This window comes from Salvia miltiorrhiza, chromosome 6 (assembly GCF_028751815.1).
Source record: "Salvia miltiorrhiza cultivar Shanhuang (shh) chromosome 6, IMPLAD_Smil_shh, whole genome shotgun sequence".
NCBI classification, from domain to species: Eukaryota; Viridiplantae; Streptophyta; class Magnoliopsida; order Lamiales; family Lamiaceae; genus Salvia; species Salvia miltiorrhiza.
Genome location: NC_080392.1, coordinates 3,588,481 through 3,604,758, shown reverse-complemented (window position 1 = coordinate 3,604,758; position 16,278 = coordinate 3,588,481). Strand labels below are relative to the sequence as shown.

The 16,278-nt window shown below is 35.9% G+C and overlaps 1 protein-coding gene across 1 annotated transcript; it reads right to left on the bottom strand.

The window, feature by feature from the left end:
- Nucleotides 1–8,760: 8,760 nt before the first annotated feature.
- LOC130987993 (probable glucuronosyltransferase Os02g0520750) lies at nucleotides 8,761–11,131 on the bottom strand. Its single transcript, XM_057911728.1, is given in 4 exon segments — nucleotides 8,761–9,136; nucleotides 9,138–9,276; nucleotides 9,517–9,758; nucleotides 10,688–11,131. Coding segments are annotated over 4 exon segments (1,026 nt in total). The 5' UTR covers nucleotides 10,958–11,131; the 3' UTR covers nucleotide 8,761.
- Nucleotides 11,132–16,278: the final 5,147 nt, after the last annotated feature.

The following is a 16,278-nucleotide window of genomic DNA, read 5'->3' as shown; positions in this document are numbered from 1 at the left end:
TAACCCTCAATAGTAAACGCCCCCTTACACTATCAAAATTATATGTCTTCTTCCCAAAGTCTCATTCCTAACTTATGTCATGCATATTTTTATAATTTGATGGATCTATAAGGTAGCAAGGGCCTCCTAAGAGTAAGATTTATAGAAGCTCTTAATTATTTTGAAAGAATTAGGTATGTAGGCTATAAATGAATACATAACTCCACATAAAAGATTGTCAAACTAATGAATTAATTTAATTTGAAAATTGAAAGTTGAAAGTTGAACAAAAAATTAGTACGATTACTTGATGAATTATTGAACAAATTAATGTTGCTTAAAGTAATTTTTGAATATATCATAATAGTCGTGCATTATTTTATGTCAAACTAATGCATTATTTTCCATATCTTCTTCCCATTAAATTGAGGTTTTTTATAAAAGAAAAAGTAAAAAGAATCCCTTGAGAGCACAAAACGCAGACTAAGGGCACGAAACTCGAAAAGAGATCGTTAAACAAAGAAACCTGAAGACACTAGCGATCCCATAAATCAGGATAGTCGTCCATCTCATCTGACCAATGTCTATGAACTATATTATTCATTGCATTCATGCTATCACTATTGCTATAATCAACCACAAAGTTCCTCGGCTTGTAGCCCATTTCCCCCGCATTCCTGAGGCGACCTTTTATGCTACCTTCCGGAACTGCTTGCATCGGCTCACTTCCCATGCTCTTTCCCGTGCCCTTTGGGCGGCCACGTCCCCGCTTGGTCGTCTTGTCCGAGAGTAATTGCATCCCCTGACTAACCTGCTCCTCTAACCGACTAATGCGACTAGTAATATTGTCCGGGCCAAGAGCGGACAAATCCTTGTTACCTTCATGCGAAACACCCCCGCTTTTGTCCACAGTACGTTCGAGAGCAACAGCTGTGTCGTCAATAATCGGTGTGTTCAAACCCGCGCCATCCGGAGCCTCCATCTCCAAAGTTTCCTCCACATCCGAGTCCTCCTCGTTAATGACCAAGTCACTATCTTTAATCACATCTTTATCCCCCTGAATCGGAACCAGTATTTTGTCCAACAAATCCGGCTCAGATAAATGAACCCCGAAAGATGGTCCAGAAATAGGATCCACGACCGTATCCAAACAATTCTCCGCATTATTCTCCAAGTCCAGAGCCTGAAATGCATTTCGCGTTTCGACAGCCTCTTTCTGAAAAACCGGAACAACAATCTGTTTTTTTACCGCCTGTTCGGCGATCTTTGACCAAGCCGCAGCCGGTTTAGCATGAGTCTTCCCAAAAGTAGAATTCGTTGGAGCAACCTGCTGCTGCTTCTTCAAAGGGGCAGCCTCCTGCTGCCCAAACTCTGGCTGCGCCGGGTTTGCAGCCTGTTCATTCGAGGTAATCCCCGCCTGCCAATGCGGCCCATTGTGAACTTGCGTAAGCTTAGCCTTGTCATTCACAGTGTCATTCTGCTCACCCATCCCCCCAAACTTCGACTTGCGGCATCTATCGGGGGAGTGTCCCGTAATCTTGCAACGACCACAATAAAGAGGGAGATTTTCGAAAACAAACTCAATATGAAAAGAAAAATCCTCCATATCAATAAGAAGAGTATTAGGTAGAGGGTGAGACATATCTATTTCAACAAGAATACGGGCGAAATGTCCAAAATCTCTACCTGCCGAAGCACCATCGATCTTTAGAGGATGGCCCAAGTAACGTCCAATTCCAGAGAGAACTTGTGGATTCCAATACTCGATAGGAAGATAATGAATTCGAACCCAAACATTCGCCAATGGAGAGTTTTCTTTGAACGGATCAAAGTTTTGAGTCCACTCTCGGAGCCGAAGAAGACCCTTTGACAGTTCCCAGATCACCTTCGCCTTTGCCGTAGCTTTATCAGTCGCTGTAGTAAAACGGAGCGTGTAAAATCCCTTTCCCAGCGGAATCAGTTGCCAGTCAGAATTTATAACCCAAATCTGTTGAAGCTCTGACTTCAACTCCATAGTTGAACGTGGCTTATCGCCTTTCTCCAACAGAAGTCGTCCTGTTAGTGCATGCTCAAAAGCTTGGACCTCCTTTAAATATAAAGCCTTAGGAATTTTGAGAGAGAATTGATCACCTTCCTTCGTTGGACGCAAATCATGAAAAACATGAGCAGCTAAATCTTGCCGTTTAACAGGTCGCTTAACAGTAGCACTAGCATAAGAAATCCTAGCGTTATCTGCCACGCTAGGATTTACAGAATTCCTATCAACTGCCGTGCAATCGGCACCACAAGGATTTGTGGCCGATGTATTCCCAGCGGCATCCTGGGCCTCAGTAGTCTTCACCTCGCTGTTACCATCCGTGACAGATATAGTCCGAGCGGAAGAAGATCGAGCTTGAGGGTGTTCAAAATTCGCAGAAACCGAGGGGAGATTTAGGAATCCCTTATCTTGATTTCCGGCCGACGAGGTGGCCCGAGCAGACGAATGAGTCATCGAGTTAAAGCTTGAGGGAGGAGTTCTTGAAGCTCCCTTATCATGAGCTCCGGCCGGCAAGGTAGTCATTGGACTGCCGGAGCAGCAGCACGAGGTTCCAGTCCGGTGGCGGCTAGGGAGGTCCGAGACAGGTGGACGGCCGGACCAAGTGCGTCAACGCCGGGTTCCGCGCTGCTGCTGTCTGCACCTGTCGCCGCGCTGTTGCTGCTGCTGGACTCGACCGGTCGCCGCGCTGCTGCTGCTTGGCTGCTGCTGGAGTTGCCGGACGACGCTGCGGCAAGCTGGAAACGGACGCGCCGCTGTCACCGCTCAAAAAGACGTTGCCGGTGAAGGGGCGATGCCTCTGCTGTGCTGCTGCTGGGAGGCGGAGAAAGGTACCTGAGCAGCGGTGCCTTTGCTGTGCTGCACCGGTTGAGGGGCAGCGTCGCCGGCGCCGGTGGGAGACGGTCAAATATATCGGCCCCTCCAAGAAAAGTCGCCAGCTTTTTCACCTAGAGAGCATCGCTGCTAAAGTCACGCGTCATTAAAGTCCCATATCTTCTTCCCATGGTAATTACTAATTAGCATCTATGTCAAAAATTAGAGAAATATCGCATAAAGTTGTGTGTTATATTATTTATCCATGATAATTTTTTAAGTGCACATTCTGAAGATATGTTATCCTATATATTAATAATCATATCCTTAAGTATTTACATTTTTTTAAATCTTTATTTTGAGGGTTTAAATTATTTTTTCTTTTAATATATAGTAATGTAATCATTTTCAAAACTTTTAATATATACTAATGTATTAAATTAAAATAATATCTATAGTAATAATAATAGAATATTTGTAGGAATAAAAATAGAACTTAAATTAACACCCTAGAAGTCAGTATAAAAACTTCAAATCCAAATTGCGAATTAATTAGATGAATAGAATTAAATGAAATATCCTTTATATTGATGTGTAACTTTTCTATATGAGTTGGTCTTACATGAGATTGGTTCTCACCAGGAGCGAATAAATAAAAAGTATCTGCTACTCTACAAATAACATTTGTTAGCTCAGTGGTACGCTCCTTCATCTATCATCTCTCGTTGGTTCAATTTTTAGTTGCAACAATATTTTTTTGCTTTTTTTATATATATTACTCCCTCCGTCCACAATTTAATGCCCTACTTGCCTTTAAAAATCTGTCCACAATTTAATGCCCTATTCTGCTTTTTGTACCCTTTTACTCTTCTTCTTTTCCTATATTGACTACCCTTTGCCACTAATGGACCCACCTTAAAACATCTTTATCATTTTTATATTCTATATTTACTACACTTTATCACTAGTGGACCCACTCACAACACCTTTATCACTTTAGTCAATTACTCTTATATTTCATCCACATCACCTTTTTCAGCTTTCTTAGTCTACGTGCCCACACCCAAATAGGGCATTAAATCATGGACGGAGGGAGTATGATATTTATTGAAACATTACATTTCTTCATATCAATGGTTATCTTATCTTACGATAATAATTATTTGACCAAATAAATGAAAAGTACAAGTTCTCGTGGGTAAAAATGACAATCATCGCGGAAAAAAAAATATTTTTTCATCACAACAATAATTACTTTGAATTATCCGTAATTTTCAACTGGCCTGAGACTCGCGACCTGCGCCCAGACCCCGCTGACCCGCGCCCCAACCCTTCCCCGACCCTCTCATCCATACACTCGATCAGTCTCACCCATGTTTTTGCCTTTTTATCCAATCAAATTATTTATGTAATTTAACTTTGCTAATTTTATTTTCGTAGAAGGATAACAATACTATTATTTATCTAACTAAAAAATATTTCCTCAATGTGTTTATGCATTTTTCGAATCTTTTTGTGTATATAGATTTAGATTCTTCGTTGAGTTTTTCTTTATAAATTTATTGAATTTATATAGTAAATTTGTTTAAAAAAATTAATAAGTCTTGGATTTAAATAATAGATTTATATGTGATAAATATAGATAAAATCGAACTTGTTTAGAATTGTGATTGTAGTTGAATTCTTTTATGTTCATTATTATGACAATAATCAATTAAATAAAAAAGATTAGAATAATAATAATAATATGATATTACACTTCGAACTTGTTTAGAATTGTGATTGTAGTTGAATTCTTTTATGTTCATTATTATGACAATAATCAACTAAATAAAAAAAAGATTAGAATAATAATAATAATATGATATTACACTATTGTCCTTAAAATAGATTAAGAAATAGGGACATATTAGGCAAATCAAATTTTGTAAAACAAGACTCTTTTATAATAGGTATAGATAGATAGATATATAATATACACATACACATGGGGTCCTGTTAAATTGTCAGACTTGGACAAAATTAAACACGATTAAAACCTCGTTTTAAAGGGCAAACAGATTGAAAAAAAATAAAATAAAACAACCACAGATTAAATTTCCTGCACGATTAATACAATACTGCATACACCCTGGCAATTATTAGGTTAAAACTTGCAAGACTTATATTTGTATAATTAATAGTAATTAATTAGTTGAGCGTTGAGCATCACAGAATTGCTTTGCAATATATGACAAAAAAATTCAACTCGAACATTGATTTTCAATGGCTTCCCTTTCACGTAAATTTGATTGTTGTATGTTTATTATCGATAATATTTGCCTGTTTCGACTTATTTGCTCAGCATTGTGAATTTTAGTACTGGAGTGAGCAAATATTTTCGAAAAATCGAAATTATAATCAAACTAAGCTGAAAAACTAAATTCAGTTCAGTTAATTTGATTTTTCTGAAAAGAAAAATTGCATTCTCGTTGGTTTAGTGATTTTTATTGTGCTTTTTAATTATTGATTTTGGATTGTTAATAATATACTATCATGCACTTATTTGGTTTGTTATTTGTAGATTTTGACAATTGTAACATAATTTTCCTATTGCTGTAACTTTACGAAGCTGGTATTAACCTTTTTGCTAATATGCTCACAGAGTTGATATCGAGAAGATACTGTAATGTTTTCTAACTAACCAAATATCTCTTTTAAAATTAGTTGTCATTTATTGGAACTATTCGTTCCATGAGACATGAGTCATATTCTTTTTTAGGTCGTCCCACGAAACTTGTTACATTTTCTTATATGACAAAAGTTTTTTTTTTTATTCAAATTTTCATTTTTTCACCTACCACACTTAACACACTAAGGAGGTGATTGGTATGGTGGAATGGAGGTGGGAATGGAATGGTGATTCCTACCTCCATTCCATTCCTATGCTTGGTATAGTTTTATTTTAGGAATCACCATTCTTAAGGGAATCATCATTCCTTTACATATAGGAATCATCATTCCTTCCCTCCAACATGGTATTACACATTCCATTCCATTTCTAATTCCACTAGGTTTTGACAAAATTACTCTTATATATTTTGCACCCTCATCCCCAACTCCACCCCAGCCCCCTCTCCCCCCCTCCAAAAAATTTTTTTTTTTATTTTTTTTTATTTTTCTCGCCACCCCACCCCCCACCCCCAATTTTTTTTTTTTTCTCGCCACCACCACACCCCACCCACCCGTCTCTCCCCTCCAATTTTTTTTCTCCCTACCCCACCTGCCACCCCCCCACCCCCAACATTTCATTTTTTTTTCTCGCCACCCCTCCCAACCCACCCAAAAAAAAAATTAACCTTTTTTTTAGTTTTTCTCGCCACACCCCACCCCCAAAAATTTTATTTTATTTTTTTTAAATTTTTCTCCCCCCACCCCCACCCCCAACCCCAATTTTTATTTATTTATTTTACTCGCCACCCCCACCCCACCCCACCCATCCTTCATGATGCAGAAATGCGACAAAGATACATGCCCCATTGGCAATACAATGTAATTACATGAAAATTATGTGACATGACAATCGAATTGCCCCCTGCGTTTTAACGGTGATTGATCCCATTAGAGAAGCGCTTGGGGCGGCCTTTAAAACGTGGAGGCATTTTGCTTTAGTTTTGAAACGTTGAGGTAGGTAAACAACGTCAACCCTGGCGTTAGGGTGTTAAAGGTGACAGGGGTGTCAACGTTGAGGGGGAAAGTGGTACTTAACCCTTAAATATGCCACATCATTCAAGTTCGGCGCCACGTCATTTAAAAAATTCGCCGAAAAATCACACTATGGAAAGTTTCAAAAAAAGTGATTTATTATGTATTTTGAAACAAGAATGAAAGTTTGTGGGAAAAACCAAAATTTGAAAATTTATTAATGTTCTAAACCAAATTTACCCTAAAAAAATTGGGAGGTACGGGGGGAGGGGGAGGGGGAGGGGGGTTAGTGGGAGGTGGGTGGGGGTGGCGAGATTTTTTTTAGAAAATAAAAAAATAAATTGAGGGGGGGGAGGGGAGGGGAGGTGTGGGGGTGGTGAGTAAAATAAACAAAAATTTGGGGGACGGGGGTTGGGGGTGGGTGGGGGTGACGAGAAAAATAATAAAAAAAAGATAGGGGGTGGGGTTGTGGGTGGCAAGAAAAATTTAATTTTTTTTTCGGGTGCATGTTTCTGTGTAGTAGTAATATGCATGGAAAATAAGTCAGTTTGTTTTAAAAAAAAATTGATTAATATTCTTTTTTTTTCTTTTCGATTTTACCCCAGTGCATATTTTGGATTGTCCCTACAAATATAACACAAAATAGAGGTGGAAGAGAGATGCAAAATAATGCCAATTTGATAAATTATGATGTAAATGTTAATTTAGCAAAACAAAATAATTCCATTCCATTCCTAAAATTTATTTTTAGATACCAATCGTAGGAATGGAATCAAACAAGGAATTACAATTCCATTCCTTTTGTATTCCTTGTGCATACCAAGCAAAGGAATCACCAAGGTTTGTCATTCCTTTCCTCCCTTCATTCCATTCCTACCTCCATTCCATTCCACCCTCATTCCATTCCATCATACCAATCACCTCCTAAGGGGGTGTATTCGTTCAGGACTTTAATAGATTTCCGCAGACTTTTAAAATCTGGGTGTATTTGTTCAAGATTTTTAAAAATCTATGAAAATTTGGGTGTATTCCTTCAAGACTTTTAAAAGTCTAAAAAAATCTGGGTATATTCTTTCAAGACTTTTAAAAGTCTATGAAAATCTAGAGGTATTTAAAAATCTGCAGACTTTAAAGTTGGAATGACTTTCATTGATTTCGTTGAAAAAATACACGCAAACAAATCCGACCTCAGACCACAAGAATTCAAATCTTGAGAGTTTTCAGCGCTCGCTGGGTGCCAGCGGACGCGGCTGAAGATGCCAGCGCCGGCTGGCACCTAGCGGCCGCTGATCGACAGCTCAATCCACAAATCAATCTACAGCTCAATCCACAAAGAAACCAACATTATAGACAAAGCTACATAAACAATTAAAATAAATCGACATGTATATATACTGATCGATGAATTTAAAAGTCAAAATATGAAGAAAGGAAGTAAAAGATTGAAATGGGATTTACTGGTGACGAATTTGAAGGGCGTTGAAGATGAGGCCAAGAACATGTCCAATGCGAAGGCAACAAATATGCAAACCACTCTCCATACAGTAAATTCAGTGCCCAAAACAAGCTCAGAAACACAGTTAGTTTCATCCTCTTTGTTCGACGAGGTCAATTTCTTCCTAATCTCAGAGTTCGTTATATCCTCAACTCATGTTGTTGTGGGAAAGTGTAGATTAATTTCAGCTTACCTTAATCACTTCACCTCTTTTCTAGTCTCCTCTAGCCCAAATTTTTCATTTTCTTGGAATTTGCACATATTTTATCACAATAAATAATGATCTCTTTATTTGGAATTATAAAAGAAGAGACTATCTGAATTTCCACCGAGTAAACGTCAATACCATTTTTTGGGAAACAATGTAATTACCAATATAGGACTTCAGCGCCTGCGGGCTTTATATAGCTCGCTCGGCCAGCGGTCGCTGGCTGGGTGCCCAACGGTCGTTGGCACCCAGCTATCGCTGTGCGCTAGATCCAGCGCTCGCTTGCGCCAACGAATGCTGGGATTTTGGGTTTAAAATCTGTAAAAATCCTGTCAAATTCATGATAAAATCCATCCAAAATCTGTGTAGATTCCTAGTAGAATTCCAAAATACACAAAAAAATCTGTGTGAAATCCGTAGACTTTTAAAATCATTGAATTTTAAAAATCTACAGAATTCCTGAACGAATACACACCCCCTAAATACTACTTTCTTAAATTATGTGCCCAAAAGAAATGACTCGTGGATATTATTAGTATTATGCTTGCTACCACGGTTTGAGGTCGGCGACGGGGCCGGCGTCCCAGTTCAAGAATGCCTGGCCTGGCTTCAAGAAGGCGGCGTTGGGGTGGGGCAGCTTTCGAGCAAGGCCGTTCAAGATCTGATGGAAGGCGTCGCCCGGCTGAGCAGGCTGCGGGAACAGCATGGCCTGTTTCATGGAGGGGTTGGCCAACAGCCTCTGCTTCCTCAGCACATCATCAATCGGGATGGAGGTGAGGATGCTGTCCAGCTTCGGCACGTCTCCCTCGTCCACGAACACGCCTATCTCCTCCCACGGGATCGCGTCCGCAAACGGCAACACGATGTCGTCCGCTATGATCACCGGGATGCACCCGAACATCACCGCCTCCACGAGGCGGGGGGCTCCACGGAGCCCACCCCAGCGGGCACAGGCAGAACACGGCTCTCTGCATATCTTCGTAGTAAGTCGCCGTGTGCTCCGTCGAGATGTCGAACAACGGGTTGTTCTTGAAGTTCTCCCACACCGATGCACGCGCCCCTCTGCTCGAACAAAGACATGATCCAATGAGAATAACGAATAAGTCAGTATAAATTCCTGAATAAATTACTTGTAATGCACGAATAACCGTGAATATAATTAAGTTCATTGGTGAAATTTTTGCCCCCTTTGAGGATTCGAACCCAGATTTCAATAGTAATTCGTAGATTTTATTGACTTATTCATATCAATTCTCATATTCACGAAAAGATAGCATTCTCTCTGGATTCGTACATACGTACCTTGCATAGTAGCCCCCTTCGGGGTCATTCCCGACATCATAAAACAAACCGCGGAAGTAAACGAAGATGGCGCGAGGAGTGCTCGGAGGAATTATATGTATCTGCATTTCTTGTGGAGGAGCATAGGGTGGGATGGTGATGGAGCCCTCTCTTTGGCACACGTGATTCCGCTGGCCAAATGTTTGAACCAAGGTAGCACGCTCCAGCAATGGATGAATCCCTCTCTCAATAGCTTTTTCTTCCTACACTCATTTCTCACCATTTTAGTAAACATTAATTGTTCAAGAGATGAGAAAAAGAACAATACATATCCTTTTTGAAAGACAAAATCTAAAAACTACAAAATATATAAGTTAAACTCCCTCCGTCCCACGAATCTTGACACGTTTGGATTCGGCACGGGAATTAAGGAGTTGTAGATTAATGTTTTAAGTGTGTAGTTAATAAAATATAAAAGTGATAAAATAGGAGAGAGAGAGTAATAAAAGTGATAAAGTAGGAGAGAGAAGATAATAATTACTATCCAAAATGGAAACGTGTCAAATTCGTGGGACGGCCCAAAAAAAAAAAGGTGTCAAGATTCGTGGGACGGAGGGAGTACTAATTTAGGAATTTCTTATCCTTAATGTTGAGTATTAGTGTATTTTGCACTATGCTCGACTGATCGACTTGCAATGGTTGAGTATGTCGAACATTAGTGCATTTTCTAAGAATGCTCGACTCGCAAATGGTCAAGCATTAGTGCGTTTAGCACTAGTGCTTGACATGCTCAACTATCATTGGTCGAGCATGCTGACTGCCGAGCAAACTTTGCGATTTAAGTATGGGCAACTTTGTCATTTTAAGTTTAAAATGAGTAGTTTTTATAATTTTCTTTTATAATTAATATTTTTCGTCTTTGAGAATAGGTAAAAACAACTCTTAAATTAAAGAACAAACCAAAACCAACTTGTTAGCTAGTACTCCCTCTGTCTCCCCTCTCCAATTTCATGCCACTTTTGTTATTTTAGTCCGTCCCCCTAATTTCACACCCCATTCTATCTTTAGTAAAATTATTCCAGACAACCTTGTACAAGATGGAACGCTTATTCCACTCACAACACATTCAATCATTTTATTAAAATCTGTGCTATTCTTAAAGGGGCATGAAATTGAGGGACAGAAAAAGTACCTGATAGTGAAAGCACGCACCAAAGTCGTGCGGAACGATGAAGAAGTGATCGGCCCCTTGAGTTCTATTCCAGTAAGGCCAGTAGGAGGAGATGAGCTGAACGGCGCTCCTCATCATACGCGGCGACTTGAACGGCAACGGGAGGCCGTCTCGGGTGAGGTCGCAGGTGGTGTAGACGGGCGTGTAGAACCAGTCGGCTTCATCGGGATTGAGAGTGCGAACAGCGCTTGACAAAAGGAAACGATGCATGTAAATCTCTGCTGCAAACATATGCTTGAGGCATCTAGGGTCCTTGTGCACAATCTTCTTGTTGTATTTGCTTGGAAGCTCATAAACGAACACTTTTAACCTTCCCACAGGATCATCTTCTAGGACATCACCAGCACTACCTATAAATAGTAAGTTAGTAACATAAATAGTACTTCCTCCGTTCCTAAAAATTGTGACATAATGAAAATAACACGAGTTTTAAAAAATATATGATAATTATGTTTGAGTGGAGATTGAGTTACACACTTTCTTGTAAATAGTGAGAGAGAAAGTTTGTTGGGTCATTTCCAAATACGGAAATGTCACAATTTTGAATGACGTCCCGATATGTTAATAAAGTCACCATTTTTAGGAACGTAGGAAGTAACGTGAATCTGTTCTTTTAATGGTTAGTGTAAAACCGAATATCGATTTTTAATTAAAGTAGCAACGGGAGATAAAGTCATATAGATTTTTAATGAATTTATATATTGTTAAAGTAGTATTTTTGAGATCTAATTATTCTTTTAGTAGAAAAGTGAAGTGAAACTGTAAATGTATTTTTAATGTACCGATGGAAGATGAAATAAGGTATTATATTTAGGTAAATCTAATATATATAGTGATATATTCATGTATATTTTTTTAAAAAAATTTATAAATTAATATATTCCTTTAAATATGTAGAAATATAGAAGATGAAATTAGATCTATATCAAATGAATTAATATATATATATATATATTCTTCTAAATATATTTTATTGGATAGAGATATTTATTTATAAGTATTATTATATAATAGCTATAGATATATATCAAATAGAATTAATAGTGTAATATCTAATGAATTAGAATATTCTTATAATTAAATACATATGTATATATATATTAGTTACAAAATTACCCTTATAATAAAAAATGTACTAGGGATATACTAATAGACAATCTACATTTTATGTCAAAACAGTTTCTTACCGGAGATTCTCTCAGTCTTTTGAGTTTTCTGGAACTTGAAAGCTTCAACCCTCCAAGAAAATGCAAGAAACAAACACATTATCAAAACCCATCTCAGATTCATCATTTTCTGAATCAACAGAATAAAAAAACAAAAAAACAAAATGAAGAACAGCTGAAATGTTTTCAACTAGGAATCTGCTGAACCAAGAAACGGAAATTAACTATGGATTTATATGTACTTAATCAGCAATTTATAATGCCAATGAGTGATAAAAGGAGGGAACTTTTGTTATAGTTAGGATGTCAATGCAAGAGTAGTTGAGTATAGTTAGAACAACATCATATTATTTCTCATAAAATGTTTTCTAACAGTTATGATTAATGTAGTAAGAGATACGCCCTTCGTCCACGAAAAATTTGCCATAATTTTCTTTTCTATTTTTGAACGCTCAATTAAAATTTGTGTAATCGAAAGTGATGCACATTTTTAAGATACAGAGGGAATATTATTCTTGATCAAGAAATTAAAGGGTAAAAATACAAATCAAGAGGGTTGCCTCATTAAAATCTTATGAGGATAATTAAGCTAATCTTTAGTGAGTCTTTCAACGAATAAGTATTGCAGTTGGCATGTCCCAAAACCTTATGTTCCATTTAATAGTTTGATAATTTGATTGTTGATTTATTGATAATTAAGATATTAATTAATTAACTTTTTTAATGAATAAGGTTGCAGTTGGCATGTCTCACAGACTTGAAATCAACATGGTTGTTTTATTATTATGGTGACAACATTAACCTTATTTAATCACAACAAAAAATATTCAATTTATAAATATATTCAATGTAAATTCCAATATTTATGAGTGGGAACACTGGGAAGTATCTAACAAAGCTGGACAGGCCCAATATTGATATTTTTTCGAGAATTTATTTATGGGCCTCCATTTGAAACCTTTATCGTTGGGTTAGCTGTTGTTTATCAATCGAGCTTATAAATCGTAAAATTAAGCTCTCAAAAAATAAGTTCTTCTATTCTAACTTATTTTCTCATTTTTTTATAAGCAACACTCATTTTATAAAAATAACTCAATTATGATTTTTTATTTTCATCATATATCATTCTAATTTTATTTCTTTTCGATTTTCTATCTCTAACACAAAATTTCTCTCTCCAAAAAAACAAAAATACTATTTCTAGCTTATAAGCTCAATTATCCAAACACTTTAACAACTTATAAAATTTTAAGAAACTATAACTTATTTTTTCACAATTCATACGTGTTCTACATAAAATTCATACATTAAAAATTGTTCTTATTTCTTATTTTAAGATGCGCTCTCACGGTAGCCCACCCCGTTTGGTCAATTCATCTCATTTGATTGCATTTGTAGGATTCCTTCAAGGATATGGCTAAGCTAACAACAATGTCAATGGATTCATTGAATCCCTTTCTATTTTGCAGGTTCAAACAACGTGAATTCGAGTGCCACGCAACTGCATGGCTGAAATGAATTAGATTAAATGGTTAATTGTTTGTAAAATACTGAATTTTCATTAAATTCTAGTTTTGCATGCAAAATTTAAAAGGTAACGTGTTAATTATGAATTGTTGAACTTTCATCAAATTCTGAATTTGTTTATAACTTTAAATTGATTATGAATCATCCCACGAACATCAATTTCGTCCAAATCTCATCTAAATAATCCACTAATTGTGGGGTTTAAGAAAAGCTGCAGACCAATATAATAGGACAATAAGGTAATTTCTTCCCAAATCTAATCTGAATAATCTCACGATTTGCAATTTTTCAATGTGACATCAGATTGGATTTGGGCGAAATTGTCAGTCATGAGATTGGATTCAGAATCGATCTTAAACTCATATATTTTCTGGCAAAAACAAAAAGATTTATTATATAAACCAGAAAATTAACATATTTGGATATTTTTCGACAACAATCCCAAAAGAATATATCAATGTAAATGTTGTGTCAAATTAATTGGATAATTAACCCTTTTTCGAAAATATCCACCTTATATGATTAATCTGTCACAGAATTACTATCGAGAAAGGCTCGGGAAACTGTTTTTTTTGTCCACGCACCTTACATATTCATGGCAACATGGAACATATTTTTTTTTTTTGAGGTTGGCAACATGGAACATTATCTTGTGGACAAAAATTTGAGAAAAAGGGTCATATTTTCGACTTGGTCTCGATTTTCGAAACATAAAAACTTGAATACAATCGGAAGTACCATACAACCAGGTTGACCCGCACCCAAAATAATGTTATTTATAAGGTTCAGGTTAAGATACGGGTTTGGATCAGGATGCGGGTCAAAGTCTAAATGTTAAGATACGTGATTGGATCAGAATGCGGGTTAGAGTCTAAACGAGGATGCAATCCAATTGTACTCAAAATCACCTCTTTTCGAATTGTTAAATTGAAGGATCATATCTCGTGATGTTTTTGATGAACAATGTGCAGATCATATTTGTTGAAAACAAGAAATTAAAGAGCACTCTGCTGGAGGAAATAGACGAAAACCAGATTCCAGATATTTATGGAGGCAAATTGAAGCTAATTCCAGTTCAAGATGCATACGTATCTCAAAATATTAATTAATCAAACAATAATTTAGATTAATTGAATAATTTGTTGGTCCTTTTTCAATTCTGGAAAAGAGTGGAAACAAGTTTGGTGTAATGTGAATAATCCAAGATGCAGATTGCATTCAATAAATGAATAGGATGAGATCATCTGTATCTTACAATTAATTTTACTATTTTAATTATATTTAAATACTTTTATTCAATTGGGGTCTTCATAGATAAAAATATAAGGTTAATCTCATGTTTACTTAGATGGATTGAAACTTTGGAATAACTCATAAAATGCTAGAGTTATTCAAGGAACTATGATAGGGGTATGTTTGTAAATTAGCTAAAAATGCATCATCTTTTATGAAAAACGAGTCTATAAATTTAAGATGTTTGAAGAAGAAATAAGCCTATATAATTGGAACAGAATGAGGAAGTATTATACTTTGCGCTCGTTTGATACGCAATATGTGATAAGGTGTGATATGTTTGATTGAGATATCATATTAATATCATGTTTAGTAGAATGCATTAAAATATCTGTAAAATTTAATATGTTGTTTGGTACAATGTATTAAAATTATATAGAGTTAATAATTAAGATTTGTATTACGTATACCACTTCCGTAGATAATATACAAAATCACTCAAATTATTAGTATAATATTTTTAGAATTTTAATTTATAAAGGGCTATTTATTTCGTATTACTTCTTATCAAACAAGATATTAGGATGTCATAGGTATATTATATACCCTAATCACTCGTACCGAACGAGCCTTTTGATTATAAATCATAGGAGCAATGGAAGGTGTAATTAGCTAGTCAAATCTTGCCATCGTGTTCACTTAATTACTCTAATTAAGGCCGCCGATATATATTTTTATATACAGATTACATTAAGTTTCTTTTGTTTATATACTATATTTATTAACGTTAGGCGAGCATTGAATATCTCGACCTAGATAATATTAATGAAATTCTAAATCATTATCTTTTATTACGAGAGTGTTTTAACTAGGAGGATTATTAAGTAAATTTCTAAAGTTCTGTTGTCCTTGTATATTTTAAGTAGTGTTGTATACCAACAGAGCCGAGCCGAATACCTCTAGGCTCGAGCTCAGCTCGTGAAAATTTTGCTAGAGTATAGTTAAGCTCGAGCTCAAATTTGAGCTCAAGTTCGGTTCGACTATATAATATTAAGCTCGAGTTTGGTTCGAATTCGATTCGTTAATTATTCGTTTATCTCGAGCTCGAGCCCGACACGAATTTGAGCTCGGTTCGTGAATTAACAATAAATAAAACGTATTATGTAGTTCATTCCACAAGTTTCAATCCACAAAACAAATAAGTACTAAACTATAAGTTATAAATTATCTTTATCACATCGTTACTTAGTTATGAAAGTGAAGTATATCTTCATTAATTTCGGTCATTATACGTGTGTATTTAAGATATAAGTTTATATATATATATATATATATATATATATATGTAAAATTTATGATATAAATCTAGATCTTTATTAATTTTGGTTAATATTATAACGAGCACATTATTAAGATTATGTAACTAACAAATACATTGTTTGATGATATTATTCAATTAAAGTTATTTAATTCATTTATTTATGACATAAATAATTATTTATATATTAAGGTTTCATTAAAATAAGAAAATACACTTGTTCATATATTTCTAAACTATTTATGAGTTATAACTTATTCTTAACAAATAGATAATTTGTCAAGTTAGTTGTAAATTATTTTTTTAAT